Source organism: Branchiostoma lanceolatum, chromosome 3 (assembly GCF_035083965.1).
Source record: "Branchiostoma lanceolatum isolate klBraLanc5 chromosome 3, klBraLanc5.hap2, whole genome shotgun sequence".
Lineage (NCBI taxonomy): Eukaryota > Metazoa > Chordata > Leptocardii > Amphioxiformes > Branchiostomatidae > Branchiostoma > Branchiostoma lanceolatum.
In genome coordinates this window covers 1,551,535-1,578,863 of record NC_089724.1, presented here as the reverse complement: position 1 = coordinate 1,578,863, position 27,329 = coordinate 1,551,535, and the positions used below count along the sequence as shown (strand labels likewise).

The 27,329-nt window shown below is 42.5% G+C and overlaps 3 protein-coding genes and 1 long non-coding RNA gene across 6 annotated transcripts; 3 read left to right on the top strand and 1 right to left on the bottom strand.

Annotated features, from left to right (window-relative positions):
- The first annotated feature begins 495 nt into the window (after positions 1-495).
- LOC136429380 (uncharacterized) lies at positions 496-2,013 on the top strand. Its single transcript, XR_010754763.1, has 3 exons — positions 496-770; positions 999-1,166; positions 1,926-2,013. It is a non-coding gene; the product is annotated as an uncharacterized lncRNA (long non-coding RNA).
- Positions 2,014-2,059: 46 nt separating this feature from the next.
- On the top strand, positions 2,060-2,993 carry LOC136429150 (loricrin-like). The gene is made up of 2 exons (XM_066419028.1): positions 2,060-2,075; positions 2,344-2,993. The coding sequence occupies exons 1-2, from the start codon at positions 2,060-2,062 to the stop codon at positions 2,991-2,993; spliced, it is 666 nt and encodes a 221-aa protein (XP_066275125.1).
- A 3,303-nt stretch (positions 2,994-6,296) lies between these two features.
- Positions 6,297-17,265, bottom strand: LOC136429149 (uncharacterized). The gene is made up of 16 exons (XM_066419027.1): positions 17,129-17,265; positions 15,594-15,689; positions 15,293-15,379; positions 14,835-14,936; positions 13,826-13,924; positions 12,856-12,960; positions 12,174-12,272; positions 11,571-11,674; positions 10,602-10,759; positions 9,320-9,381; positions 9,099-9,105; positions 8,855-8,950; positions 8,722-8,806; positions 8,332-8,662; positions 7,411-7,588; positions 6,297-6,671 (listed from the first exon to the last, which is right to left on the bottom strand). Exons 2-16 carry the CDS (start codon positions 15,609-15,611, stop codon positions 6,436-6,438), a joined length of 1,767 nt encoding a protein of 588 aa, XP_066275124.1. The 5' UTR covers positions 15,612-15,689; positions 17,129-17,265; the 3' UTR covers positions 6,297-6,435.
- A 408-nt stretch (positions 17,266-17,673) lies between these two features.
- LOC136429647 (uncharacterized) lies at positions 17,674-25,281 on the top strand. Of its 3 annotated transcripts, XM_066419568.1 has the most exons (4): positions 17,674-17,926; positions 18,627-18,734; positions 21,732-21,964; positions 23,550-25,281. In XM_066419568.1, the coding sequence occupies exon 4, from the start codon at positions 23,661-23,663 to the stop codon at positions 24,744-24,746; it is 1,086 nt and encodes a 361-aa protein (XP_066275665.1). In that variant the 5' UTR covers positions 17,674-17,926; positions 18,627-18,734; positions 21,732-21,964; positions 23,550-23,660; the 3' UTR covers positions 24,747-25,281. The 3 variants fall into 3 exon arrangements, with proteins under 3 accessions (XP_066275665.1, XP_066275667.1, XP_066275666.1); XM_066419570.1 differs by lacking the exons at positions 17,674-17,926; positions 18,627-18,734 and adding an exon at positions 19,141-19,219; XM_066419569.1 differs by lacking the exons at positions 17,674-17,926; positions 18,627-18,734 and adding an exon at positions 19,381-19,461.
- The last annotated feature ends 2,048 nt before the right edge of the window (positions 25,282-27,329 follow it).

The following is a 27,329-nucleotide window of genomic DNA, read 5'->3' as shown; positions in this document are numbered from 1 at the left end:
GTTACGCCTAATGACGGTTATACCGGCTATATAGATACAGATACAGAATCATTCTTTTCGGTTATATGATAACAACCCTTAAGCTGCCAGTCCCAGTTTACAGGGATACGGAAACATGCCTTGTGTGCTGCACCCGGTTATAACCGGGATAGGGTATTCCCCAGAAGAAAACAGCTGTGCGTGCGTGTAGCGCTCGAAGCCCGGACGTTAGGGGAGTTAGGGCCGCCGTCTGTTTCGCGGGTTTCATGAGGGAGGTCAGGGGTCAAACATTTTTTAATTATTTTTACTATGCTAAAAAAACTGGTAGCTTTAAGGGTTCAGTACATTCCTCCACTTCAGAAACTTGAATAGCAAAGAGAAATTGAACTCCTTTATACAATCTTCGATAAACCAACTCTTCCTAATCATACAGCCTCCTGTATCTATACAATCACCAAGAAGCAAGGGAAAGCCGAATATGCTCATGAATATGTGTGTGGTTGTTAACATGTGACCAGTGCTTAGCCCAGTGGGGCAAATATGTACAATATAGAGCTTCGTTCATTTATTATTGTTAAACACAAATTTTGGGATGGAATTTCATCTGTCTAAACTAAAGGATATCTGCGATAAAGAGCACAGATAGTCCATGGGCCAGACCTCAAACTTTTACATATCAGTACCAAGATATCAAAAGTGTCTATCTAAAATGTACGTTTCAGCTGCTTTCTTTCCTTTGGTTGTTGTATTTTTTGTTTGTTTTTCAGGTCCGGGAGAGACATGTGACAAAGGTAATATGAGTTATTATTTTGCTTACATCACCCTAGATGCATGTTAGCGATCAGTTTTTACTGGATCGTTCATAAATTGGCATGTTCATTTTGGAGGTTGCCTTTTTCATATTGAAAATCAATTCAAACTCTAACTGGCCTGCTTCAATACTTTTACAAGTCATGATAGGTACATAGAATTAAATGTCTCTCAGCTCAGTAGGGTATTTTTTCTGGCCACTCCTTCAGGCTTCAGGAATGCCACGTTCACCACCCTCGGCGCCACCGGCCATGCAGGCCCGACCAGCCTGGGTGACCACTACCGCGGACAGGACCACGAGAAGCTGGTGACCTTACAGAACGGGACCCAGCTCTTCACCGTTCCTGATACTGGGAACTACAGGATCAAGGCTGCAGGTATGATTCTATCCTGTATATACAACGTGATTCTCCATGTGGCGTCGCTTTGGCGTAATGGACAAGGTGTTTGTCCCAGAACACAGAGGTCCTGGGTTCGTATCCGATAATGTTATGCCCCCGGGAACTGCACTTGACACGACTTAACTCACAGGGATCTTAGTAGCCTTTTCGGGGACAGGATATAATCTCCACGCAGATCTACTGGTGGCAAGGCAGTATCCAAAGGGCCCAAGCAATATCCATATGGATCTTGCCACCGGTGGATCTGCTTGTCGAATAGACAGTATATCTGAACTCTTTCACGACACTTGCACGACTATCCCAAGGATGCCGTCAGTTTACGATCGTACGACCATCTTACGATGAATGACGTCTGTATCTGTATCTGTATAGCCGGTATAACCGCCCTTCGGCGTAACACACCAGCTTCGCAGGCACGCGGTGCGTAGCAGCTGGTTATATTACACTGAACAGCCTGTCACACCTAACTTTTGCACATCTGACTGCAATCGTTATTTGAATCTATTTAGTGAAGGTGTTCCTACAGCATCTGATGACAACGAGTTCCATTCTACTATGGTTCTCGAGAAATACGATTTTTTGAACACATCAATCCTTGGTTTATAACTCTGGTACTTAAAGGCATACTCTGGTACTTAAAGGCATCAGGCCATAAGCGCTAGGCGGCGCGATGAAGTGCGGTACATGTCCATACCTGTCTCTAACGTGAACCGTTCACGATCCCATGTCCTCTAGGTGCCGCATCAGGCAAGGTGTTCAAGATGTCTGGGTATAACATGGGCAGAGGCGCACTGGTGGCGGGAACGTTTTCACTGAAGAAAGGTACGGACTTCAGTTAATCTCCAAGCAGATCCAACGGTTGTAAAGACATGGCATGTTACCTGAGTGTCTATTAGACCAATTTCTATCCTTTATCATGCTCCAGACGTGGCTGAAAAGAGTAGGATTCGGCCAAATATAGGAGTCGACCAGCCGATAGCAAGATACGGTCTGCCACTGACCAACTCCTCAATTTGGCCGATTTCTACTCTTTCCAGCCACGTCTGCAGGAGCCTGGTAGAGGCTACTAGTAGCCAATTTCTGCTATTTTTCCAGCGACTTGTGCAGCCTGGTGGAGGCTATACTTTACTTATTCATTTCTCTCTACTTCCAGGAGAGCTGCTGAAGATCCTAGTCGGACAGGAAGGGGTGGAGAACCCAGGGGGGCACCCTACTGGAGGCGGCGGCGGTACCTTTGTGGTACGGTCTGGTGACCTGCCCCTGATCATAGCCGGTGGGGGAGGCGGGGGGTTCATGTTGAAGTTGAACCATGCGGAGTGCGATGGTACTACAGCGACATCCGGTCAGGCAGGCTTCTCTCCCAAAGGTAAAGGAGGTTCTCAGACAACCTTCGCAGGCGGCACCCACGGGCACGGGGCAACAGAAGGCAAGCCTAAAAGTAAAAGGAGAGGATTCGGCCAGAAAAGAGTGGGCGGGGGAGGAGGGGGTCTCCTAACGAATGGTGGAGGCGAAATTAGTGTAAAGCCGCGGTACGAGGCGGGAGAGGGCGGGCGGGCCTTTGTGAATGGTGGCCTGGGCGGGGCGGCCCGGGGTTTTCGCCCGCGTTCCGAGGGAGGGTTTGGTGGTGGTGGAGGGGGTTACGATGGTGGAGGGGGAGGGGGTGGCTACTCAGGCGGGGGGAGGGGGAATACTGCTGAAGACGCCTGTGGGGGTGGGGGAGGCTCCTTTAACTCAGGCCGCGACCCCAGCGGCCAGGACGGGGCGAACGGCGCGCCGGGGTACGTGGTCATCACAAAAATGTGAGTTTTTTTTTTTTTTTACTCCGATCTCTTTTACCTTTTCTTTTGCAAATTAGTTTTTAATCATTTCTTTTTGCTTTTTGCCAACGGTCTGTCAATTTTTTGTTTCCTAATTTTGACTAAATCACGATGTGAAATGGAAGGCAAACAGGTGCATGAACGTCCGTGAATAGTTTCCTCAGGACTTGTTCACCGAATCGTCGGTTGAATAAATCACTTGATAGTGTAAAACAGTATTTTATTCAAAGTGCATAAACACCTTTACAAGTTGCCGTCTCACAAACCTCCCCCTTACGATATCTTTTATAAGATAACTCATTCTGCCAACACCCTTAAGATAATATGAAACGCAATCTTAATCGTAATTATGAAATCATTGACATGAAATACACTTAACAAGCTGACTGACTCGCAAGCTTCACTTTGATTTGATTTGGACAAATGAAATTTAAAATCTGATAATCATCATGAAAATCTGATAATGTAAAATCTGATAATGTAAAATCTGATAATGTAAAATCTGATGATGTAAAATCTGATAATGTAAAATCTAATAATGTAAAATCTGATAATGTAAAATCTGATAATGTAAGACATAAGGCAGATTTAGTTTGTTCTGATAATGTTAGAGATGGGCACATCCTGTTTTGCTGCTGATTCAGTGTGTTCTAATAATGTTAGAGATGGGCAAATTCTGTCCAGTTGCAGATTCAGTGTGTTCTAATAATGTTAGAGATAGCCAAATTCTATTCAGCTGCAGATTCAGTGTGTTCTGATAATGTTAGAGATGGCCAAATTCTATTCAGCTGCAGATTCAGTGTGTTCTGATAATGTTAGAGATGGGCGAATTCTATTCAGCTGCAGATTCAGTGTGTTCTGATAATGTTAAGGATAGGCGAATTCTATTCAGCTGCAGATTCAGTGTGTTCTAATGATGTAAGAGATGGGCAAATTCTGTTCAGCTGCAGATTCAGTGTGTTCTAATAATGTTACAGATGGACAAATTCTATTCAGCTGCAGATTCAGTGTGTTCTGATAATGTTAGAGATAGGCAAATTCTATTCAGCTGCAGATTCAGTGTGTTCTAATAATGTTAGAGATGCGTAAATTCTATTCAGCTGTAGATTCAGTGTGTTCTGATAACGATAGAGATAAGGCAGATTCAGTGTGGTGACGTCACAGAAATGATTAGATCAGGCCCGGAGTGGAAAAAAAACCCAGAGTATTTTGCCTATATCTTTTTTCTTGTATTTTGTAGAGTATACATTTATGGAGAACTAAGAATAAATCTATCAGAGCTCATATGACCACCATTTTGTACAGAAAGGACATTTGAAACAAGATCGGGGACTGAAAACGATCAAAGGAAAGCTGGGCATTACAATGACCATCTATTAAGTTGTACCTGTACAACCGATGTTTCAAATACGGAAATCTATAAGTGTGATGTTCGTACGTAGAGTAGTAGCCATAGAGCGAAAGGACTCAGTCCAGCCCGGTAGTCTATCGTGAGCCTCCCAAGATCTCCACGGTGCTGTGAGGGTTGTCCGCCCGCCCAGGTCTATCAGCACGCTCCGGCGGAATTCCTACGGGATGGGACTACCAAGGGCATGGCAAATCAGAAAAAAAAGCAAACCTGTGATCAAATGGCCTTAGTAGCTGGGACTGGAGAACCCCCTCCCCTTTTCCAGGCCCATGGAGTGTTTACCAGGATAAACTCAGTCTAACTTCGTGGCTGTGAGTTTTTTTTTTCTACAGATTAACGTTTGAGCGGGCTGAACTCGACTCGCAGAAGTTGTTTCAGTTCAAGGGCAAACGAGTGATGGAAAGGGCGAGACAGAAAAGGAAAAGAATAACAGTATTAGAAGGAAACTTTAAGCAAGCCAGGCCCTGTCATATTTATAAATTGTGGATATGTATATAATATATCACATCAACATCAAGGAGGACGTTATTGTCCGTTCCTCGATCTTAACTAAGGCAATACCTTCGTTTTTGGTCACCTTATTTCATTGTAACAGTTGTATTTACATTGTTTCGTTTTTGACTCAAGTACTTGCTTTTGCACGGTCCTCCCAAATAAAATGTGAACGTGATAGCATAACTCCGTATTCTGTGTCTTCATTTTTGTTTGCTTGTCTTCAAATAGCCCTCAAAACAGGCCAAGCAAGCCTCAATAAGTTGATCCAAACTCGGCAATATTCATTTTTGGTCACCTTATTTCATTGTAACAGTTGTTTTTACATTGTTTCGCTTTTGCCTCAAGTACTTGCTTTTGCACAGTCCTCCCAAATAAAATGTGAATGTGATAGCATAACTCCGTATCCTGTGTCTTCATTTTTGTTTCTTTGTCTTCAAACAGCCCTCAAAACAGGTCATTGAGCAAGCTTCGATAAGTTGATCCAAATTCAGTCTTCATCTGAATTACTAGTAACAGTAAAAACAGTAAAGAGAAAATTGAGGGTGTGTATATATATTTGACTTAATTATTCAAATAAAATAAAATTACATCCAGTGACAGTAGAATCTGGTGGCATCCAAGGCAACACGCTGTTGTTGTAAAGATGATGATACTATAAATTATGCACCAGAACATCTACAATAATAAGCATTAAAAACTTGCAGTACATAATATTCATATTACACACACACACTGTACAATTCATATACATGATTGGATGATAACTTGTCATCTTCCTTACACACCTGCATCTCTGGTCAGCTACCACACACTGCACAATTTATAACTGATTATATAACTTATCATCATACAGTACTTATATCTGTATTTCTGTGTCGTCAGTCGTCAGACTCAGCTGACCAGTGGAATGTACCGTCACATTTTCAGTGAATATAAAAAATACACAATCATACTCTCCACCTCCTGTACAAACATTTCACATGACTAAACAGAGCAGTAGTTTCTTTGGAATAATATAGTCATTTTTGGAATTTCTCGGTAAGGTCTCCGTCTACATGTGGTGCCATTTGTTTGTGGTTTAATGCTTTTTACATAACCAAGAGGTCATAGTTTAAAATCTCTGAGCCACCGACTCTGACACTATGTGAAGGGACTAGACTTCAGGCTTCAGTTCTCTGTATAGGGAGGTGTCAAACCACTGCATGTTAAAGAAACAAACCGTGTGCTTCACTACTGTCCTTTCCCTTCACTCCATTAATCCTTCACTATCATTTTCTTCAAAGGATGGGCATGAGGCCTTGATCTATCTAGGCTGTATGTCATTCCTGTCTTTGATTTCAAAGCTGTTCCATATGAGAGCACATCCCTGACTGGAAGTAGGTACTATTACTTTTACCTGAGCGGAGTGAATTTTGTGTTGAGTGCCTTTCAGAAAGGCACAACGTGAATTTCAACAGCAGTTGTCTGTTGAGGTATAAAAACTGTTGGACAGGCTATCAAATATTGACAATTTCACACCAAAAATTCAGATTAAGACACATGAGCGTGATTTCTGCTCAGCCTGGGTGTTGACAGGGTTCTCCTGTGGTCCTGATTTGATCTCCATCCCCTCTACACCTGGCTCCTGAGACTCTGGCGCTGCCGCCCGTTTCTTCAGCTTCCCAGCCGGGCGGAGCTTCAGCTGGATCCTGCTCAGGATCTCCTGCTGCTTGGTTGCAATGGAAGCGTTGATCCCCCCACCCCCATGGCCTCCTCCATCACCTGATGCATGGAATAGTGTAGAAAAAGATATTATTGTCATTTCACCAGAAAAATTCTAGGTGTTGTACAGAGTGACGATAACTAAGTTAAACCTAGCAGTCCTCCAAAGAACAACCCAAAGAGAAGATACAGGATGTAGAATATCCTTGGACTGGCAGCCAGAGGGGGGAGGAAAAGATCATTGACTAACTGGACAAGAACATTATACAGTCAAGAACACTAACTCTAAAAGGACATGGAGGGTTGTACATAAGGTCAGTGACTTCACTCATCACAACACACCAGTTCAACATAAAAACAGATCTAGAGGTCTGAGAGGAAAACTTAAATTTGACTTATATACTTGAAATATGACTCCAAGAAAGTGAATGTATGATCTGTATCTGTATAACCGCCCATCAGCGTAACACACCAGCTTCGCAGGCACGCGGTGCAGTAGCAGCTGGTTATATTACACCGAAAGACCTGTCACATCTAACCTGAAGGTGCAAATAACTAGTAACAGACTAACAAATGGTGAATTCCATGGTGTGTGTATGTTGCTATAGTCTGGGTGCCATCCTAGCTATAGATTACTCCTGGGGATATTCCTGAGTTTGCTACCCTAAAAAAATCTAGATTTTTTTTCAGGGTAGCGAATGCAGAAGCCCCGGTAGTAATCTATAGCTAGGATGGCACCCAGGCTAACACCACAATAAGAAATGGACAGAAATCAGAATTAAAATCATTGACAACTCACAGGTGAGGTCGATGTAGAGGTGTCCCGCGAAGATGGGACCCATGCTGCCCCTGGGCGGCCAGTCCACCTGCTGGAAGATGATGGGGATGAGGGGTTTCCCGAGGTCGCTGGCAAGGTTCACCTCCATGCTGCAGTTCTTGGAGGAGATGTAGTTCGGCGTCAGACAGGAGATCACCACCTGGGAGTGAAACGGAAATAAATTTTAAACAGCTTCATCGTGCGGAGGCCAGTGGTTAGCGACCCTGCCACTGGACCAGGAGGTTGGGAGCTCTCATCCTGGACTCATTTATTTTATTCATCATAACAGGGCAAATACAAGTCAGGCTGTGAATCCTGTTTTTCAGGTATCCCTGATTTTACATATAAAACCACAACTACGACTAAGTACACAGTGACAATTATAATCAATCAATCATAAAAGCCATGTTACATACAATACAGATTTCAATTTCCGCCGGTATTGCCATTCTTAAAGTTCTTGTAAGTAATAGCAGTTCTTTGTTTCAGCAATAGTGTCTTGCACAACTGAATCCCATAATGTTGCCTACTACTACGGTATGATGCTACTCAGGGACAGTGAAGCAGGTGGGGTTTGTAATCTTGAATCCGTTTGGCCTCTGTGCATGTTCGGGCTCTTAGCGTGGGCGGAGACTTCCAACGAAAGAGCTCTGCCATGTACATTGGCGCCTGTTGTCACTCACCAGACATGCACACTACTGGAAAGAGTTGCTCTCCTTAGGGCTGGACATTAACCAGTCCACTGTTTCTTGTACTTGTCAAAAAGAGCTATTTCCCCGGTACAATGAATCTGTAAAAACTGCAAAGCATCAGTCTTCCCTGCCAGTCGCTTGAGGAACTGTTACCTTGCGTATCTTATTACCTGGGTGTCTAACCTTCATGACGTAATATTACTAAACCTACCTTGGACTCCCTCATGCCAGTGTCGATCTCCTCATACAGCGCGTCCCCCCCTCCCATCTGGCCTATGTCCATCCAGCAGGGGTAGCCGGCCTGCTCCAGCCGGTCCCGCAGGTGAACAACATCGGCCTGGATGTCCCACTGGTAGCTGATGAAGATTACTGGCTGGACGTACGAACCTTCTGGGGGAAAAATGGAGGAAACAAACTCACTGTTACTTACAAACGATACAGAAACATACTTAGATTCAGTGTTCAAATCTGGAGATGAACCACATCGGACTGGATGTCCCACTGGTAGCTGATGAAGATCACTGGCTGGACGTACGAACCTTCTGGGGGATAAATGGAGAAAACAAAGGTTCAGTGTCCAGCAGGGGTACCCTGAGCCTGCTCCAGCCGGTCCCGCAGGTGGACAACATCGGCCTGGATGTCCCACTGGTAGCTGATGAAGATCACTGGCTGGACGTACGAACCTTCTGGGGGATAAATGGAGAAAACAAAGGTTCAGTGTCCAGCAGGGGTACCCTGAGCCTGCTCCAGCCGGTCCCACAGGTGGACAACATCGGCCTGGATGTCCCACTGGCAGCTGATGAAGATTACTGGCTGGACGTACGAACCTTCTGGGGGACAAAACAAGGGAGGAACAAACTCATTGTTACTTACAAACAATACAGAAACATACTTAGATTCAGTGTTCAGATCTGGGGGAGGACCACATCGGCCTGGAAGTCCCACTGGTAGCTGATGAAGATCACTGGCTGGACGTACGAACCTTCTGGGGGAAAAATTGACGAAACAAAGGATCAGTGTTCAAATCTTTAGGCCCTACAGGTAGACCACATCGGGCTGGATGTCCCACTGGTAACTGATGAAGATTACTGGCTGGACGTACGAACCTTTTGGGGGACAAATGGAAAAACCAAACTCACTGTTACTTACAAACGATACAGAAACATACTTATATTCAATGTTCAAATCCGAAAAAGGACCACATCGGCCTGGATGTCCCACTGGTAGCTGATGAAGATTACTGGCTGGACGTACGAACCTTCTGGGGGACAAAGGGGAAGAAACAAAGGTTTAGTGTCCAGCAGGGGTACCCAGTCTTCTCCAGCCGGTCTCGCAGGCGGACAACATCGGCCTGGATGTCCCACTGGTAGCTGATGAAGATTACTGGCTGAACGTACGAACCTTCTCGGGGACAAATGGAAGAAATTAAGTTTAATAGAAAGTTTATTACAAATTTTTGCCCGTAGGCTAATTGCAAGTACATGTGACATGAAAAGGATGGACAGACAATGAGAAACATTATAGAATGTAACTACTCTGGTCTAACTACTGACCTTAAATTCTACTTATTCAGCTATTGGGTTCGACTTCTTTTTTCGAGACAGTGGAAGATGAATGATCCCACTTTTTCTATAATGTGTGGGTTTTGTGATGTTAAGAGGAGAGCAGTTTTCTTTTTGTCTGTGAAGGTGGAGAAATTAGGATGGAATTTGGTGGCCTCTTTAAACAGCTCCTTTCTTTCGTGATCGTAGAAGGGGCAGTTTGAAATAAAATGTGTTTCATCTTCCACCGAGTTTGACATGTACATGTAGTATTTTCAAGTTCTTTCGCACACAGGTAATTTGAATATGTTCAGAACTTCTGGCCTTACAGGTGGACCACATTGTCCTGGATGTCCCACCGGTAACAGATGAAAATCACAGAATGAACGTATATGAACTCTCTGGGGCAAAGGAAGATCACCCTCCACAACAGGCCCGCTAATTTGCTCGGTAACGTTACCTCTCATAGCAGCCCTGCCCTTTCAAGCCTGTAAAATCGCTTCTGGCGAAGTTATTGACAGTTGCTCATGAATAATTAATGAGCTAGCCTTATTTGGCACAAACAGTCGTTATTTTTGCTCTGAACCCAAAGTAGCGATGTAAGATGTAACCTGATTGGTTGATAGCATCCCAGCGTCCTTTGCGCTTTTGCTCTAAATGAGCTTAAGCCAACCCTCTGATTGGCTGAAAGCTGGTTTTGTGGTGACGTCGCCAGAAGTGATTTTACCAGCTTGAAAGGGCAGGGCCGCTATGGGAGGTAACGTTACCGAGCGATAGAACGCCTGTTTGGGAGGGTGAGGTAGATTAGCCAAGAAAGTATCATGAGCAGCACCTTATTCTGTATTTAATGACATTAGAATAGAAGTTCCATTCTACAATATCTAAAATGGCTTTAGAATAATTTTTTAGACAGCTAGATCCTGGGTTGTAAAGTGCCTACCCGAATCTGAGTCTTCCTGTTGTTCTGTCTCCTGATTCTGAGGTTCCTGCGAAGTCTGCACTGCAGGCTCCTTCTTCTTCTTCCTCTTTCTTTTCTTCTGTGCAGGTTTCACCACGGCTGTCGGCTTACTCTCAAGCATATCATCGGCTATGGGTTCTGAACACAGAGTATTGATTAGCTAAAATCATAGAATTTGGAAACTTCATAAACTTCACAAAACTTACATATAAAGCACTGTTGAGTAAACCCATTACTATGGGTAAAACTAAAGAATGGTGACTTCTTACCATTGACCAAACAAAAGCTTGAGAAGACTATCTATGATGATTGTAAGTTCTGAAAACTGTGTGAGTTCTTGATGTACAATGCAAGACGACAGAGATCAGAGATGCACACAGAGGTGGTAACGCTTGGTTCCATTCCCAGAGAAGAACACTTACCCTGAAAAAACAAGAAGATAGAATTTAGGATATAATAGTGAGTTAAAGGAAGGCAATATCAAGTTATAAAGAGTACATTAATTTTGTGGCTTCCTTGCTAGTTGGGCTAGCTTGAAAAAAGTGCCATTATACTCCTTCATTTGCAGCAGTTTGCTATCCTGGTGTGAGCTTATTACAATTAAGCACTAACATGCCTTCCATAAACTCTACATGAATTTACATGTAGGCTATCAATCTTTAGAGTACGTATGGTATTGTAGATGCAGAAACAGAGAGATGCAGATGCAGAAACCAGTGGATGATGATGATGATGATGATGATGATGATGATGATGATGATGATGATGATGATGATGATGATGATGATGATGATGATGATGATGATGATGATGATGATGATGATGATGATGATGATGATGATGATGATGATGATGATGATGGTATTGTAGGGTATCTATGGTACTGAATGGTTTGAAAATAGCATTTTAAAATGTTGTGTCGTATACAAGTACCCTCAAAAAGAACTCACTCCTTTCAGGGCCTTGAGCACCTCCTTCCTGCCCTGTAAGACATGTTCCCGGTCCCGCGTGTTGCACTTCTCATCGGCGGCCAGGTCCTCGGCTGTCCGGCCACCCTGCGACCAAAATTTTAAACTTAGCTTTCTATGCAGCATACTGTAAAATGCAGAAATGTTCGCGATGGCTTTATTTTTAAGGTTTTAAACTTAAAACTTTGAACTTAAAACCACTGTAAACATTTCTGCCTGTGTTTCTGTAAAACCTTAAACCTCGCGAACCTTAAACCACTGTGAACACTCCATTTACTCCCTACCGCGAAATCAAAACCACACGAACTTAAATGCATTTACAGTATTCTCTTTCTCTACATCTTCCATCTCCTCCCTCTCTCCATCCCTTTCTCCCTCCCCTTCCTCTCTTCCTCCGTTCTACTCTGCCTCTCTTCCCCTTCTCCTGTCTCCCTCCCTCTTTTCTTCCCTCTCCCCCTCCCATCTCATCTCTTTCCCCATATCTACCCTCCTCCACTCCCTCTTTTCTCCCCTCTCCCATCCCTTCCTCCCTCCCCTTCTCTCTGAAGAACCCAATCCCGTCCAGAAAACGTCTAAGTTTCCTTACCCCGTCTTTAATCCTGACATCTGCCCCAGCCTGCAGCAGGGCAGGTACACAGGTGGGCCGACCGTACCGCGCCGCCAGGTGTAACGGTGTGGAACCCTCCTGCAGGTCACACACAAAATAATATCACAGATCAAATACGAAAGAACAGGGTCACATTCATTGGGGTGAAATGTTCTTTACATTTTGTCATTAGATTCATGAATAAAGCTATTAGTAAATAGACTCAAATTTGATGTTTCTTTTTGCTCAGGTGTAGCTGTGTGGGACCCTCCTGCAGGTGAAAAAAAAACAACAGGATAACATTCACTTGGAGTGGAATGTTTTTTTTTACATTTGTCATTAGATCATAAATTGAAAATGAATAGATGGATGTTGTTTTTTCATTATTTTCACACTGTAAGCACTGATTAGGGGTCTCATAGAAATCAGTTTACTAAAAATGAAAACTGTTTAGGGTCACAATTACTTTGTTTGTGACACAGTCATAATTCATTCAGTTCCTAGTCTAAGAGTTACCTGTATATGATTCTATGACATTTCTAGGCTGCTAGACAGTCATATGATTTGAAACACCTGGTCTCTGACATTTCTTATCGAACAAGTCAGGCTCATCAAAGGTTATGCACATGAAATAACGTTCAAACCATATTGTGTCATGATCTAATCATATGAGTTAGCTTACATTATCGCGAGCGTTCACATCGGCGTCGGCTTTTATCAGCTCTTCTGCCGTTCCACGATGTCCAAACCTGGCGGACAGGTGTAACGGCGTCAGCCCCTCCTGAAACTGAACAACAGACAGGTATAACAGTGAAACTGGACAACAGACAGGTATAACAGTGAAACTGAACAACAGACAGGTATAACAGTGAAACTGGACAACAGACAGGTATAACAGTGAAACTGAACAACAGACAGGTGTAACAGTGAAACTGAACAACAGACAGGTATAACAGTGACACTGGACAACAGACAGGTATAACAGTGAAACTGAACAACAGACAGGTGTAACAGCGTCAGCCCCTCCTGAAACTGGACAACAGACAGGTGTAACAGTGAAACTGAACAACAGACAGGTGTAACAGTGAAACTGAACAACAGACAGGTGTAACAGCGTCAGCCCCTCCTGAAACTGGACAACCGGTGGAATGTAAAACTAAATAACAAACAGGTGTAAGGGCGTCCACCACTCCTAAAACTAAATAACATTTTTCTAAATTTTTCATTCATTCATTTCACCAACTAAATCATTCATCTTTTGTCTTATCCCAGAATTTTCATGACCCAGGTTGTTACAACCACTCAAGAGGTTATATAAGGACAGTTCAAGCTCTACAACTGGATAGAATTCACACACGTTTTGGGTGACATCCATCACTCTTCTTTAGCGTCACTTGAATGATTACAATACTAGTACATCTAACTGGACAACCTGCTGAACATGTGAAAGTCACTAACTAGCGCTTTGCCCTCAGCACCAACTTATCAAGTTCGAAATCTGAACAATTTTCGAACTTGTTTGCTTTAGCTCATGAAATTCTGCTTGCTTCTGGATGAGTCTCACCCTCTCCAAAGCTACAGCACTATCCAGCTCCAACTTTCTGAGGATAACCCCAGGGCTGGTACTCTTTGACCTTTGAACCTGTACTCACAACAGTGGTAGCGTTGACCTTTGCCCCAGCATCAATCAGCCACGGCACCATGACCTCGTGACCTTTCTGTGCTGCGATGTGTAGAGCCGTGTAACCACCCTGGAATATCAGACACAAGTACCCACATTACACACATTGAGACTAGACATAGTACTAATAGGCTAGGGACAGATGTGTTTGCTTGTGTGTGTGGATGGTGTTCAGCACCAAGGACAGGTGTGTTTGCCTGTGTGTGGATGGTGTTCAGCACCAAGGGCAGGTGTGTTTGCTCGTGTGTGTGTGGTTGGTGTTCAGCACCATGGACAGATGTGTTTGCTTCTGTGTGTGGATGGTGTTCAGCACCAAGGACAGGTGTGTTTGCTTGTGTGTGTGTATGGTGTTCAGCACCAAGGACAGATGTGTTTGCTTCTGTGTGTGGATGGTGTTCAGCACCAAGGACAGGTGTGTTTGCTTCTGTGTGTGGATGGTGTTCAGCACCAAGGACAGGTGTGTTTGCTTCTGTGTGTGGATGGTGTTCAGCACCAAGGACAGGTGTGTTTGCTCGTGTGTGTGTGGTTGGTGTTCAGCACCATGGACAGATGTGTTTGGTTATGTGTGTGGATGGTGTTCAGCACCAAGGACAGGTGTGTTTGCTTGTGTGTGTGTGGATGGTGTTCAGCACCAAGGACATTTTTTCAGACAGACTTTTTTCTCATCAATATTGTAAACAAGTCTCTAAACAACAAGGCATTACTGTTATGTACTTGCCTTTAAGCATGAGGCTGTTATACTTAATAACAGGTAGTAATTCTAATATGACTTTATCTAATACTGCCTTATGAGACAAGAATCATAAATAGAGTTATAGTGCATGTTCTGGTACTTATACAAGGTTACAAGGTAAAATCGACATTAAATGAAGAAACTACTTGGCATGACAGACATCCATGGTTTATTCTAACTTTTGAGACCTCAACCATAACATTAAAAAAATACTGAAAAAAATAGGTGATGAGGAAGATCTAGTTACCGTAGTCGTGAGGTTGACATCTGCCTTGGCTTTCAGCAGTTCTGCTACAATCTTCTCATGTCCTTCACGAGTGGCAAGCTGGAGGGCCGTCTGCTTAAATTGCTAAAAAAAATGAAAAAACATATGGTGTAACTACCAGGTGAAACAACACAAGGTGTACCTGACTTGGGTTGGGAAGATAAAAGGCAGTTAAAGGGGAGGATGGGCTCCGCCTTCCAACACCCTGCCTTAGACTCAGTGGATAACAGCGCACTACCCCTTAACGGCCTCAAGAAGGCTATAGGACTGCTGAATGAATGTACTATATGTAAAACAACACATACCCTACACTGAAGGAAAGTACATGTGTTATAATTATGTAGTTAACACAGTGTCATTACTTTGAGGAGTATTCCATTGGATATCTTACACAACGAGCACATTTCAAACTACCACGGGTACAAGGTTGATGAACTGACCGATCCTTTAATGTTGACATCGACTCCTTCCGCAATGACCTTCTGCACGCTTTCAAGGTCACCGTTGTAAGCAGCTGTCCGCAAAACCTGGAAGTACAAAATGGGGCAATAAAACAATTTTCAAGCTGTACAATTTTTCAATAACACAACACAGATGCAATCTTGTACTTTCCACTGGGGGAGAAAAACGTGTGCAGAAAGCTACATTTTCTTTGCCTACATATTGAAATATCTATATGTCATAGTAGCAATACTATGAAAAGATACATGTACTATTTCTAGTCTGGGACTTTCAACTCACTTGGTCTTTCCTTGACATCGTTGTTCCTGGGCTTCCTATAAGGTTGACTCTTCACCACCCAGTTGGTAAGACAACATCACTGCAAATGTTGCTGTACTGCTGGGTAAGTGTAAGAAGTTCTAGCCTGAGTACCAGCCTTTTTAGCTTCCGTCCGCTACCCAAGCTCCGCTGCGCCACCCAAGCTCTGCCGGCCGGTAGTGGAGCTTGGGTGGGCGGACGGAAGCTAAAAAAGCTGGTACTCAGGCTAAAGAAGTTGGGCACTTCCCTGTTAACAGAAACATTTTTATCTATTCACTGGTTTTGCTATTAAACATGCAAATACAAACAGCCAAGGTTGCCCAACTAGTCATTATTAAAAAAAAAATGAATGGATCATAAGTAATCATATCATACAATCAATGAAGGAAATGGACCTAGCGGCACAGAGCCGAAGTCCCTGAAGAAGCAAAATTTGCCAGCCTATACAACACTGATGTCATGGGAGGATCTTAGGTCTAGGGTAAGGCACCCTCCTTAAAGCAGGACCCCTATCGCTCCATTCGTCGTTGGCTCGCTCACGTAGGGGCCCTGCTCTTCAGCGACGGTAGACACGGTTCTGGCGCCGGTACTGACAGTTGCTCATCAAAAATTAATGAGCTATCCTTATTTGGCGGTTAATTTGTTCTGAGCCTAAAGTAATGATTTAACCTGATTGGTTGATAGCTTCCCAGAGTCCTTTGCGCTTTTGCTTGAGATGAGGTTTAGCAAACCCTCTGATTGGCTGAAGAACGTTGCCAGAACTGTGTCTACCGTCACTGAAGAGCAGGGCCCTTATGCGAGCGAGCCAACGACAAATTGAGCGATAGGGGTCCTGCTTTAAGGGGGCTGCATGCATGGGGTAAGGTGGCAATGGTCTTACCTAATTTATTGCATGTAGAGTTTTTGGCCTTTAGAACGACTTTTCAGGTGCATTTGATCGGTAACGTTACAGAATAAACTTTTATTGTTCCTTTCCTTATGTTATGAACAACTTCAATTTAAAACCTCTGATGATATGTTGGGTTACATTTACACTATACAATAAAAAAGACGTTCTTATTCCTATTTTAGGATTTATCGTAGACTGAAAAAATATTGCCAGTGGATTGAATAGAGGTATCGACTTTTACTCCTAGGACACAGGTAATATTTCTGACCCGAAAGAATCTAAGGGACGACAACACTCCTAACAGGTGGGGAGGGGGGCACAGTAACAACTTGGGGGGCCGGGGAACATGATATACTTTGGAAATGAAAAACATAACATTAGCGCTGTTAGAATAATATATATAACACGATCCAGCATTAGACTTCACTTGATCCTGATTCACAACTTTTGTAAACTGCGCGTCTCGTAACCTGGGAAACCGCATGGCCATGGGAGGGGCAGTCATCATCAAAACAACTTGTCACGAGTTGGACAATGTTAATTTGCACCTGTTCTTTTTCATATTAGGTTCAGAACAATACATCATCTAACATTCAAGCTAAAAAAGGCAAACGCAAACCACATTCACCATCCAATATCCAGTTTGTAGGCAAACAAACTCCTTCAGCTTCGTCCATGATATTTCGCGCGCTGGAATGGGGCCAAGGTCAATGACCCGGAAGTTATGGAGGCTGTCTCACTTTACAAAAGAGGGGCGGACCTTGCCGAAAAGAAATTTGTCGATCTATAACGTATAAGATATGAATAGATAAAACACTATTGAAGTATAAGGATATTGAAGCCTTTTCTTTGAAGAATGCTGCGATATTTGCTGATATTTAGGAAACCTTCTCTGAGGAAAAATGTCCGCGCTTCCTGCCGACTTCCGGGTGATGCAATGTAGGAGGCTACGCATGGAAGATATCAGAATAACGTTCTGTCGTTTGTTTCTGGAAAGCTGTCACAACTTTACCAATTCTCTCGTTATAAAATGCTCAATTAAACTAAAACGTAGAGAAGAAGGGTTATAAGTATCATTTAAGTCGATAATTGAGCAAATTTTGGCCCCTTATACTAAAATTGATGTAATGAATTTCTCCAGAAAGCCCCCAAAAGACCATAAATCACAACAACAAATTCCGTTCACTTTCCCTCCCGCCATTTTGGTTCCCCTGAGCACTCGCTGTTCAGAATTCCGTCTCATTCCGAGCCGACTTTCTCGTCTCTTGTCAAGACTCCCGCCCAGAAAACCCGCCGAAAAGATGTCTGAGTTCGTTCTGCCTAGTCTGGAGGACATGTTGGAGCTGTACGGCGCGCCGGTTCCCATGGAAACGGACTCGGACGACACTATGAACATGATACCGAGTCCGCCGCCTCCCAGTGAAGGGTTAGTGAGGTTTACATATTTACATGAGATATCTTCTTCTTGATCTTGATTTGATAGACTAGATGAGCAAACCTTTGAATTTTGCAATGTAAATTGTGTCAGTAGTACATAGTGTGTTATTTATGTCGATATGATAGCCTTTTGCATCACTCCTTTATTTTTCATTCATTCATTTTCTTTCTTCCCTTTTCATAATATTTATCCACCCCTCAAAATTATGTTACCATTCATAATAAAATTATATGGACTATTTTTCATATCTTTCAAATAGATGAATTCAACTCAGTGAATCGAAACTTTAGAAGTGTATTTTCAATCATTTTCTTTGATAATTTGCCAGATTCGTTCATTTTTCTTACGTTTTTCTTTCATCCATCCTTCAAATACATGTATGTTATGTTATAATTTTGATATTTTCCAAAAATTGATTTTGAAAATGTTCCAAAAATTGATGATTTTTGAAATGACAGCTGTCAGTCGATTGACTTGATTCTATCACTTCTTGATTACAAAAGAACTTAAAATGCAGACTTTTTATTTTATTTCAAGTTACTTACTTACTTAGTACCCTCTTTCGGAAGAGACGTTTATGTAAAATGGGGGTCCAGTGTTCGAGGAGGTACCTCATTACTCAGATGGGACAGGGTAACGTTACATGTGATATTACAACATGCTGAATTTATTTCTACTCCACATTTAGATGGGGGGCGGCGGAGTCTTGCTCCTTCTTGAAGCCGGGCCTCAAGCAGTGGGTTAAGCGTGCCTCCGAGAAGCGGGTTCGCAAGTCCTCCAACAAGCACTGAGGCCGGTAAGGAGTTAGTCTTGCTCAAAGTCTCTAAGAGTCTAACTAAGACGTAGTTAGTCAGTAAGTTAGTGGGTTAAGCATGCCTCTGAGAAGCGGGTTTGCAAGTCCTCCAACAAGCACTGAGGCCGGTAAGGAGTTAGTCTTTCTCTAACTAACCAGTATAAGTCTCTAACTAAGACGTAGTTAGTGGGTTAAGCGTGCCTCCGAGAAGCGGGTTTGCAAGTCCTCCAACAAGCACTGAGGCCGGTAAGGAGTTAGTCTTTCTCTAACTAATGAGTCTTGCTCCAAGTCTCTAACTAAGACGTAGTTAGTGGGTTCAGCGTGCCTCCGAGAAGCGGGTTCGCAAGTCCTCCAACAAGCACTGAGGCCGGTAAGGAGTTAGTCTTGGCCTAACTAACGAGTCTAAGTCTCTAACTAAGATGTAGTTAGTGGGTTAAGCGTGCCTCCGAGAAGCGGGTTCGCAAGTCCTCCAACAAGCACTGAGGCCGGTAAGGAGTTAGTCTTTCTCTAACTAACGAGTCTTGCTCCAAGTCTCTAACTAAGACGTAGTTAGTGGGTTAAGCGTGCCACCGAGCAGGGGGTTCGCAAGTCCTCCAACAAGCACTGAGGCCGGTAAGGAGTTAGTCTTGCCCTAACTAACCAGTCTAAGTCTCTAACTAAGACGTAGTTAGTGGGTTAAGCGTGCCACCGAGCAGTGGGTTCGCAAGTCCTCCAACAAGCACTGAGGCCGGTAAGGACATGGGTTTCTAGTTGTTCATTGGTTACTCTCATCTCCCAAATAAACATACCCCCCGGAATAAACATACCCCCCAGAAAAATCTTCAAAATCTAATAAACGTACCCCCCGGAATAAACATACCCCCCGGAAAATTACCAAATTGTCACGTAAACTGTGTCCATGCTACTTCTGTCCTAAGCAGGTAGGTTCTTTTTATTCATTTATGACTGATTCATCTATTCAGATTTACCACATTTGTGGAAAGATTGACATCACATTTTCAAGATGTCAATCCTGACTAGACTGTAAGGTTTGATACACTCACTGGGAAGGACCCCTACTCTTTGTAACACTTAAATGTATAGCATCCAAAATTGTTGGAAAAATTGGGCATAGGTTCCTCGCTATGACCCCTAACCGGGGGCCAACGGTGCTTTCAAATTCAACAAGTGGAAATGTGCATGATACATGCATTTTCTACTTGGAACTTGAAGCAAGTGATCTAGGAACATTGTATAAAGTGACATATGATAAACAAAAGCAGAAGTAGTCGGCAAACTTCTCAAGTTCACTTGGATGGGCAACACCTTCAGAGTCTACTCTTTTTTCACAAATGTATCAACATTTAGAACTTAATATATGCTCAGTAAAAGTATAACTTATCTATAAAAGCCATATAGAAAGGACGAACTATGACATGTATATGATTTTTTATATATATCTCAACTTGCCATTTATTGTGTTATGCAAATGTAGAAACAGAGATTTGTATGTTTTCCACAAAATATATTGTCCTTGGTTGTGTTGTTGCAATCCAAATAATTTCAAATCCAAAATTTACCCTTGTATGTAGAAAAGAAAACTTTCATTTTGAGAGACTAAATTGTCAAACAAATTTATTGTTTAGATACAGAAACCCCAAGCTTGTACAATGTTGCCAAAAACCACAGGGTTCTCATGTTACACATCAGAGCCTGAGCTAGACGGAGCGGCGTCAGAACAAGCCCTCCCAGACAGTAAGGGGCGGGGCTATCAGAAGCTACACTCAAACTTCTTGGAAAGCTCGGGCATTCTCTCTGAAGGGGAGCGATCTTTTTAAAAGTATTTTTATGTGATAATAGCCCTGATTAGATTGCAATCTAATTGTGTATAGACTTTATTACACAAAATTTTACCTTGTTCAAATTCTGTACAGTGTTGACTAAGGCAAAGGAGTTTTATTTGTAGATCAAAAAAAAGTGTTTCCCCTTTGTCGAGGTGAGCTTTTCCATTCATGAGAAACTTTCCCACGGACTCACTGCCGTGCGTCTTTACTGTGGCGATTTTCGAAGGACTAAATGTTCATGTTTGTGGTAGGATTGAAACCTTTTGGTATATTTTGAAAGTGATTGTACAGTTGTTGATACTAAGACACAATTTTTACGTGGTGTTTTTAAATTTTCAAAGTTTTGGCTCCTTGATCTCACGTGAGCAGAGTAATTTTACATGCGTACTTGAAACAGACGGTGCGCCGCTGGCATACTCATGTAATTTGTTTTCTGATCAGCGTGCTATGATTTACGATGTAAATAGAGACTGTCAAAGTTGTGTATATGAAAAATACATTTCAAAACTTCATTGTGCCGTCTTATTTTCCCCTTAAATAACGTTTAATTTGTAGCGAGATCGACCGATATGTTAGTACCGCCAGGATTTCACAAATGCCGGGTCATTGTAGCGGCGGGGAAACCCACGTCATTTGGTCAAGTAGCGATTTAGGAGCACAAATATCGGGGAAATATGGGGAAAAAACTTAACTTTCGTTATATTTGGGATCTCTGGTAAGCAAAGCCCTAATGAATTTTCAAAAAAACAATAAACGTACTGTCCAAAATAAGAACGTACTGGATGGATTTTGAGGCTGAAAAAAATAAACGTACCGGTACGTTTATTTGGGAGATGAGAGTAGTTACATTTTTAGTTACTCAGCCACATGAGAGCCCACAAAGGAGGACAAGCTTCCCATTGATCTTCGGAAGCGAGGAAACAGCCATCACAGTTACATAGTAGTTCGTTTGTTTTATCTGAATGTTATGTTGGCTCAGGCATGGATCAAACATTACCTGTTTTCCTTATCTTAAAAAAAGTAGATTGAATTGATTATTCTTTAAACAAATAAAAATCCACATGATCTAAAGTACAGTGGACTCATTCCTCAAGCTAACCGACCTCAAGCTAAATGAGAATCCCCATGATGTTGCCCGTGTACTAATATTTCCCCTTCCTGCTTTGTTTTGTTACAGAGGCGCCAGGCCTCACTGTCTGCACTGCCGAGCCAGATGGGCCAGCCCCCCACCCCCACGCAGTGCAGACAGAGGAGCGCCCCCATGCGGGGCGGACAAGAAGTGCAGGCTGTCGCCAGAGACCCCTTTCCCCCCTGGCCGACCTTGACAGCCTCCCTTCCCTCCAACAACTAGCAGAGCTGGCCCCGGACGATGTACATGTATATAGAGAAATACAAGCAGCTTTGTATGAGGTATGGACACAACGCAAACTCTTATAAAATGGAGTCTCACCCTTTACTTAAATACTAAGTAAATCAGTTTCTTACTACAGTCTGTATTTGTATGTTTTTACTTCCACTTCTAGGTTGATTTTGATTGTAAAAATTTTCAAATAAATGTGTTAATCCGTAGATTTAGTCTGAAATAACAAGGTCAAGTATGCATGATACAACTTTCTTAACCCTCAAACCACCGTATGGGGTCAAACAACATGTGCCATTTTGACATTTCGAGTCGAAAACAAAATTCCTTCTATGAGTTTGTTTGTATATATGTCTTATTACTTCTCACAAGTTTTTACCGAGATTGGCTCATTGTTGATTAAGTTATCCTAGAAAGTTTACGCATGGTCCAGTGGGGTCAAAACTGACCCCAGCAAAATCTGCACTCATATTCCCTATTGTTTGATACTTGTCATCTAGTAACATGTATGATAAGGGTTATCATGAACATAGTCACAAAATGTAATTTTGTAGAAACGTGAAAAAAACAAATTTTTAAAATGAACGTAAAGATTAATGACGTTGCGACGTATTATGACGTCATTTTTGTGATTTTATTGACGAAAACCAACAAATTGGGGATTTCCATATAATTCAAAGGTACACGATAAAACTTGAATAGAAATTATGTATGATAAATCATAATATATCCAAAGACGTTATTTGTAGATGGCAACAGGAACGACGTCAAAATGACGTCATAAAAATTACATTCATATCAAGTTACACTAGCGAAATCCGCCATCTTGGTTCCGCCATCTTGAATTATTTTAAATGCATTTTTTAATCATATAACCTAATAAAACAATAAAAATGGGCCAAAACGTTTACATTTAGATGTTTTCTGTTTGAATAAACATGGTAATGATGAAATTAGAGGTTGAAATAGCCGATTATAGCTAATCTAATTATATCGCTCGCCATCTTAGATTTTGACTGATGACGTAATCACATATGCATAAATTATGAATATTAAATCATAAAAGTGATAGTGTATTAAATTGGTTGGTATTGATGTAAGAAAATAAGTGCAGTTTAAAAAGACAGCCCTAGAATTACATTGTAAAATCCAAAATTAGCGACTTTTTCCAAATATGGCTCTAAGAAACCGGTTGCCATAGCAACATGTAAAAATTGATTAGATATTTCATTAAATTCGAATTCTTGCCAACGAAATTTTAGCAAAGGTGACCAAGTTTGGCTGTTCTGGCGTAAGACATTCAGATGCTATATGACATCAAGTGTTGGCGCAGGCCTCAAAAGAGCCCGCTTGTCTGAATAGCGTTAGTTGGAAAAGACGATGATCCCTATTTTTGCATGAATTATGGTAATGAGCAGAAATTATTCACACCTAATCATGTCAAACTGTCCCTTATAGATTACTTAAACTATACATATATACAAACCACAAAAATAGTCACCAATAAAGCTATATTTGTAGAAAACATTGTGGGGTCAGTTTTGACCCCATACGGTAAGATTAGTCGTAAAAAGGCTACGGTGGTTTGAGGGTTAAGATGAATTTAGAGGTTCAATTTTTTTTTCCTTTCTTCAGAATCCAATCCCACCGAGTGCAGATGTCCAATCAACGCCCTTCACCGCAGTCACGTATTCTGATGAATCAGCTGACCTTTCACCCTTGTCACCTGACCTCGATGACCTCCGAATGGATGCCCAGGACCTGTTCGGATGCGACAGCTTGGACCTCCAAGCCGGAGAGAACTCAGTCCTGTTTGGAGCTGATTTCTCACCATTTGACAAGTTTGACGACATCCCCACAGAAATGAACATAAACATGAACTCTAATAACTTCAGTGACGACCAAGATGACAACTTAGACCTTGAGCTTGACTCTGGCATGGAGGAAAATGTTTGGACGTTTAGTCAGCGTCTTCTATCCCCTCTGTCTTCCCCCTCTGAGGTTCACACACCTCCTAGCCAACCCTCGCCTCCCATGGTCTCTTCCACTGTACCGTCTCCCCCTTGCGTTATCATTTTGCCTGGCCAATCACAGGAGGCGCAAACTGGAACAAACATTTCTTTGGGAAATTGCGATGGAATGACTCTTCGCCAGTTGGTTTCCGCCCCGCCAACCAAACCCCTTTCACCACCTGTTGTCGATCTTACCTCAGATTCTGGAGGCAAGCCGGCCCCTCAGCTGGCTCTGGGCTCTCAGAGCCCCCTCTACTTGACCCCGCCAAGCTCTGCCCAGGCCTCCCCCAGGAAAAGCCCCCCTAACACCCCTTTCCACTTCCAGAGCGAGCCTGGGACTTCCGTCGAAACCCTCTCTCAAACGAACTCAACTCCATCCTCCCCTTCCAACCTGCAGTCACAGACAGCAGAGAGCACGGCCTCCCAGTGTCACTCCCCTGGGTCGGTGTGTGTTCTCTCTCCGCCAGGGTCAGTCCTCCCCTCCCCACCTGGCTCGTACACCTCCAGCCTGCCCCCCTCCCCCTCCTCCTCTGTATGTAGCCTCAGTTCCACAGAGGGGCTGATCCAGAAGGCAGAGAACACCATCACGAGTGCGGAGATCAAGGCCCGAGACCAGGTCAAGCTGGTCGAGGTTCAGGCCAAGACCTCGCGCAACTACCGTCGGTCGCTCGCCCGGTCTCACGACCTGGATAAACTAGCGAGTAATTTAGAACAGGAGAACGGAGAACTGAGAGGGAAGATCGAAAGTCTGACGAGCGAAATCGCGCTCGTTAGGAAGAACATTGTGTTGGTGATGGCAGGGAAGATGCCTGTGAAATGAAAAGTGTTTTGCTGTGGTTTGAATCTGAGTAGTTAGGCGAGTTATTGGCTGGGAAGGATGGGGGGTGGGGGGATTGTATAGTGAGCACAGTAGTTTAGAATACAAGAAGTTAATGCCCTCAGCACTGTTCTGTTCATTTGATAACTTGTATGAGTGAGCATGTAGTGACGTGGACAAGGTGATCGGTTGGTGATATTAGAACACAAGTTTGTGACAAGACAACAGAATACGTTTGTGTTTAGAGATTGACTGCTGAGTAGGTGTTCGAAATCCTTATAAGTACAATGGGCAATTTCAAAGTGTAACAAGATGTATTCCAACTCATACTTGATTTGGATAAACTTGAATATCTAGTCAATTCTTGCAAACGACTGTGTCTTTCGTTGATGAAGGTTAGACATCAAGGTAATAAGATACGCCAAAAATAGTTACTCAAGCGACTGGATAAAATTTTGTGTCTTTCCACATATACTTCTAGGTGTGATGTTGTTGGTGATGTAACAAATGCAAAGTAATAAAGCTGAAAGCTGCAGAATTCTGGCCATGTTTATTCTTTTTCTGTGCAAGATGTAGACAACAAGCTGCATTGCACGACCACTTCCAGATTTGCCCTCTACCCCTTGGACAGCCTGAATACATATAACTAAGACAGAGACGTCACACACTTGTAGGAGCAAATGGAAGCAGTCAAACCTGTACTAGTAGTGATCACCTCTGCACAAAGACCACTACACCATTGTGGTCACCTTTTGTTGGTCCCTTGGACTACACCTAGCCTGACGAATCGCACTCCTAGTCCTAGTGGCCAGCCGGTCCTGTAACCGCCATGGTCAGTAACCTCCGGCTGAGAGCTTGTGTAAACACAGGCTAGATTAGACCCAAGGGTTAAGATTCCTGTCTATAGCAATCGCCTGTATACTGTGAGCACCTGTATCAAGTGGTCACTATAGCCTGTTGACTGTATTAAATTTAACAGTACAAACTATTATAAGAAAGCCAAAAAAGGTAGTACATGTTTTGTGGTACGTATCTCAGAGTCTTATGAAGAAAACTTTGCTATTCTGGACCATTGAGGTAAATACCTGCACAGAGTGTTCCAGTAACCAAGCATATCTCATTTAAAGGCAGTGATGCATTTTATTTCGTCAATGAACCTCTATAGACTTAGCTCCTCGGGCACTAGTTGAAGCCACAGGCAGTTCTAAATCATGACTACCTGCCGCACTATAAGTTTAAAATGTAACAATATCTACCTGTTACAAAATCAACATGAAACACAGGCTATTCTGTCATCCCCCAATCAGGTTCAGCTACCTTAAGACTATGGTTGAAGATTGCACTACTATTTTTCACTGAAATAAAGGCCTCTTATACTTAAGAAAACACACAAAGGCCACGTACGTTCACACACATTCTTTCTGCCATAGCAAAGCATGTATTTCATTAGGACAAGACACCACAGAACACTGTAAACTTGCATAGACAAAAGACCATACAGTTCACATGGGGGTATTCGAGCACATTTGCATAGCACCACGCTAACACTGGCATTTTAGCTTTGCTGGTTATCAATTTTTGCCTGAACAAAATATAGAATCTGTAAATACAGTCACAAACATGTACATGTAGCTATACATAAACATGTAGAAAGAATCTGTATCAATGCAGCAGGCAACTGTTGACTGCTATGTAGGTGTCTCTATTTGCATATACAGAGCATTTTTTTTATTTTATCGGTTTCTAAACATGTTTTCTGGTTCTCTCCTCTTTGAGCTGCACAGACATTCGAAAGTGGTTACTTGAGAGGGTCAGAAGACCGAAGATCTTTCTACGTCCAAACACGCTCGAGCTTTGATGACACCGAACATATTTTCTATGTCCAAAAACGCTCGAGCTATATGTATCATACACTGAAATGCAAATATGGACATCGACATGGTCGACACTCTCTAAATTATGATCAACAACATGCAGGGACAGCTCTGGTTTTCATATCACTCTGAATCATAGAAACTAAATTTTCCCTTTCATATATGAAAAATGAACACAAAAAAAACACAATTTATAGATGAAACAACATTGAGTGAGAAAAGCAACTACCTAGAAATGAATTCCATGTTGCGCCCAAAATAGTTACTCAAGCAACTGGATAACATTTTGAAACAGTCAGACGTTTCAGATAGCATCCGCTGTGATCTGGCAGAACCAGGTTTTATACCAAGACTCTGAATAGATATGTTAATGAAGTGAATACAATTTCAGATGGTTCAGTATAGTAGGTCAAGACTTACAAAATTTTATCCAGTTGCTTGAGTAACTATTTTTGGTGTATTTTATTACGTGGATGTCTAACCTTCATCATGTTGTTCTGAAACATTGGCCATAAACTTGACAACAGAAAAGAATTCATAGCGTATGTGCCTCGACTTCGCCACAACTCCATTTGTCCTTAAATAGTCTCTTGTACATGAAAATAGCGTATCAAATATATTCAGCTCCAACCTAGTGTACCTAAAATCATCGAACGAACTTGCAAAATTATGTCACACAAAATACTTATTATTCTCCTTAAGATAAATAGAG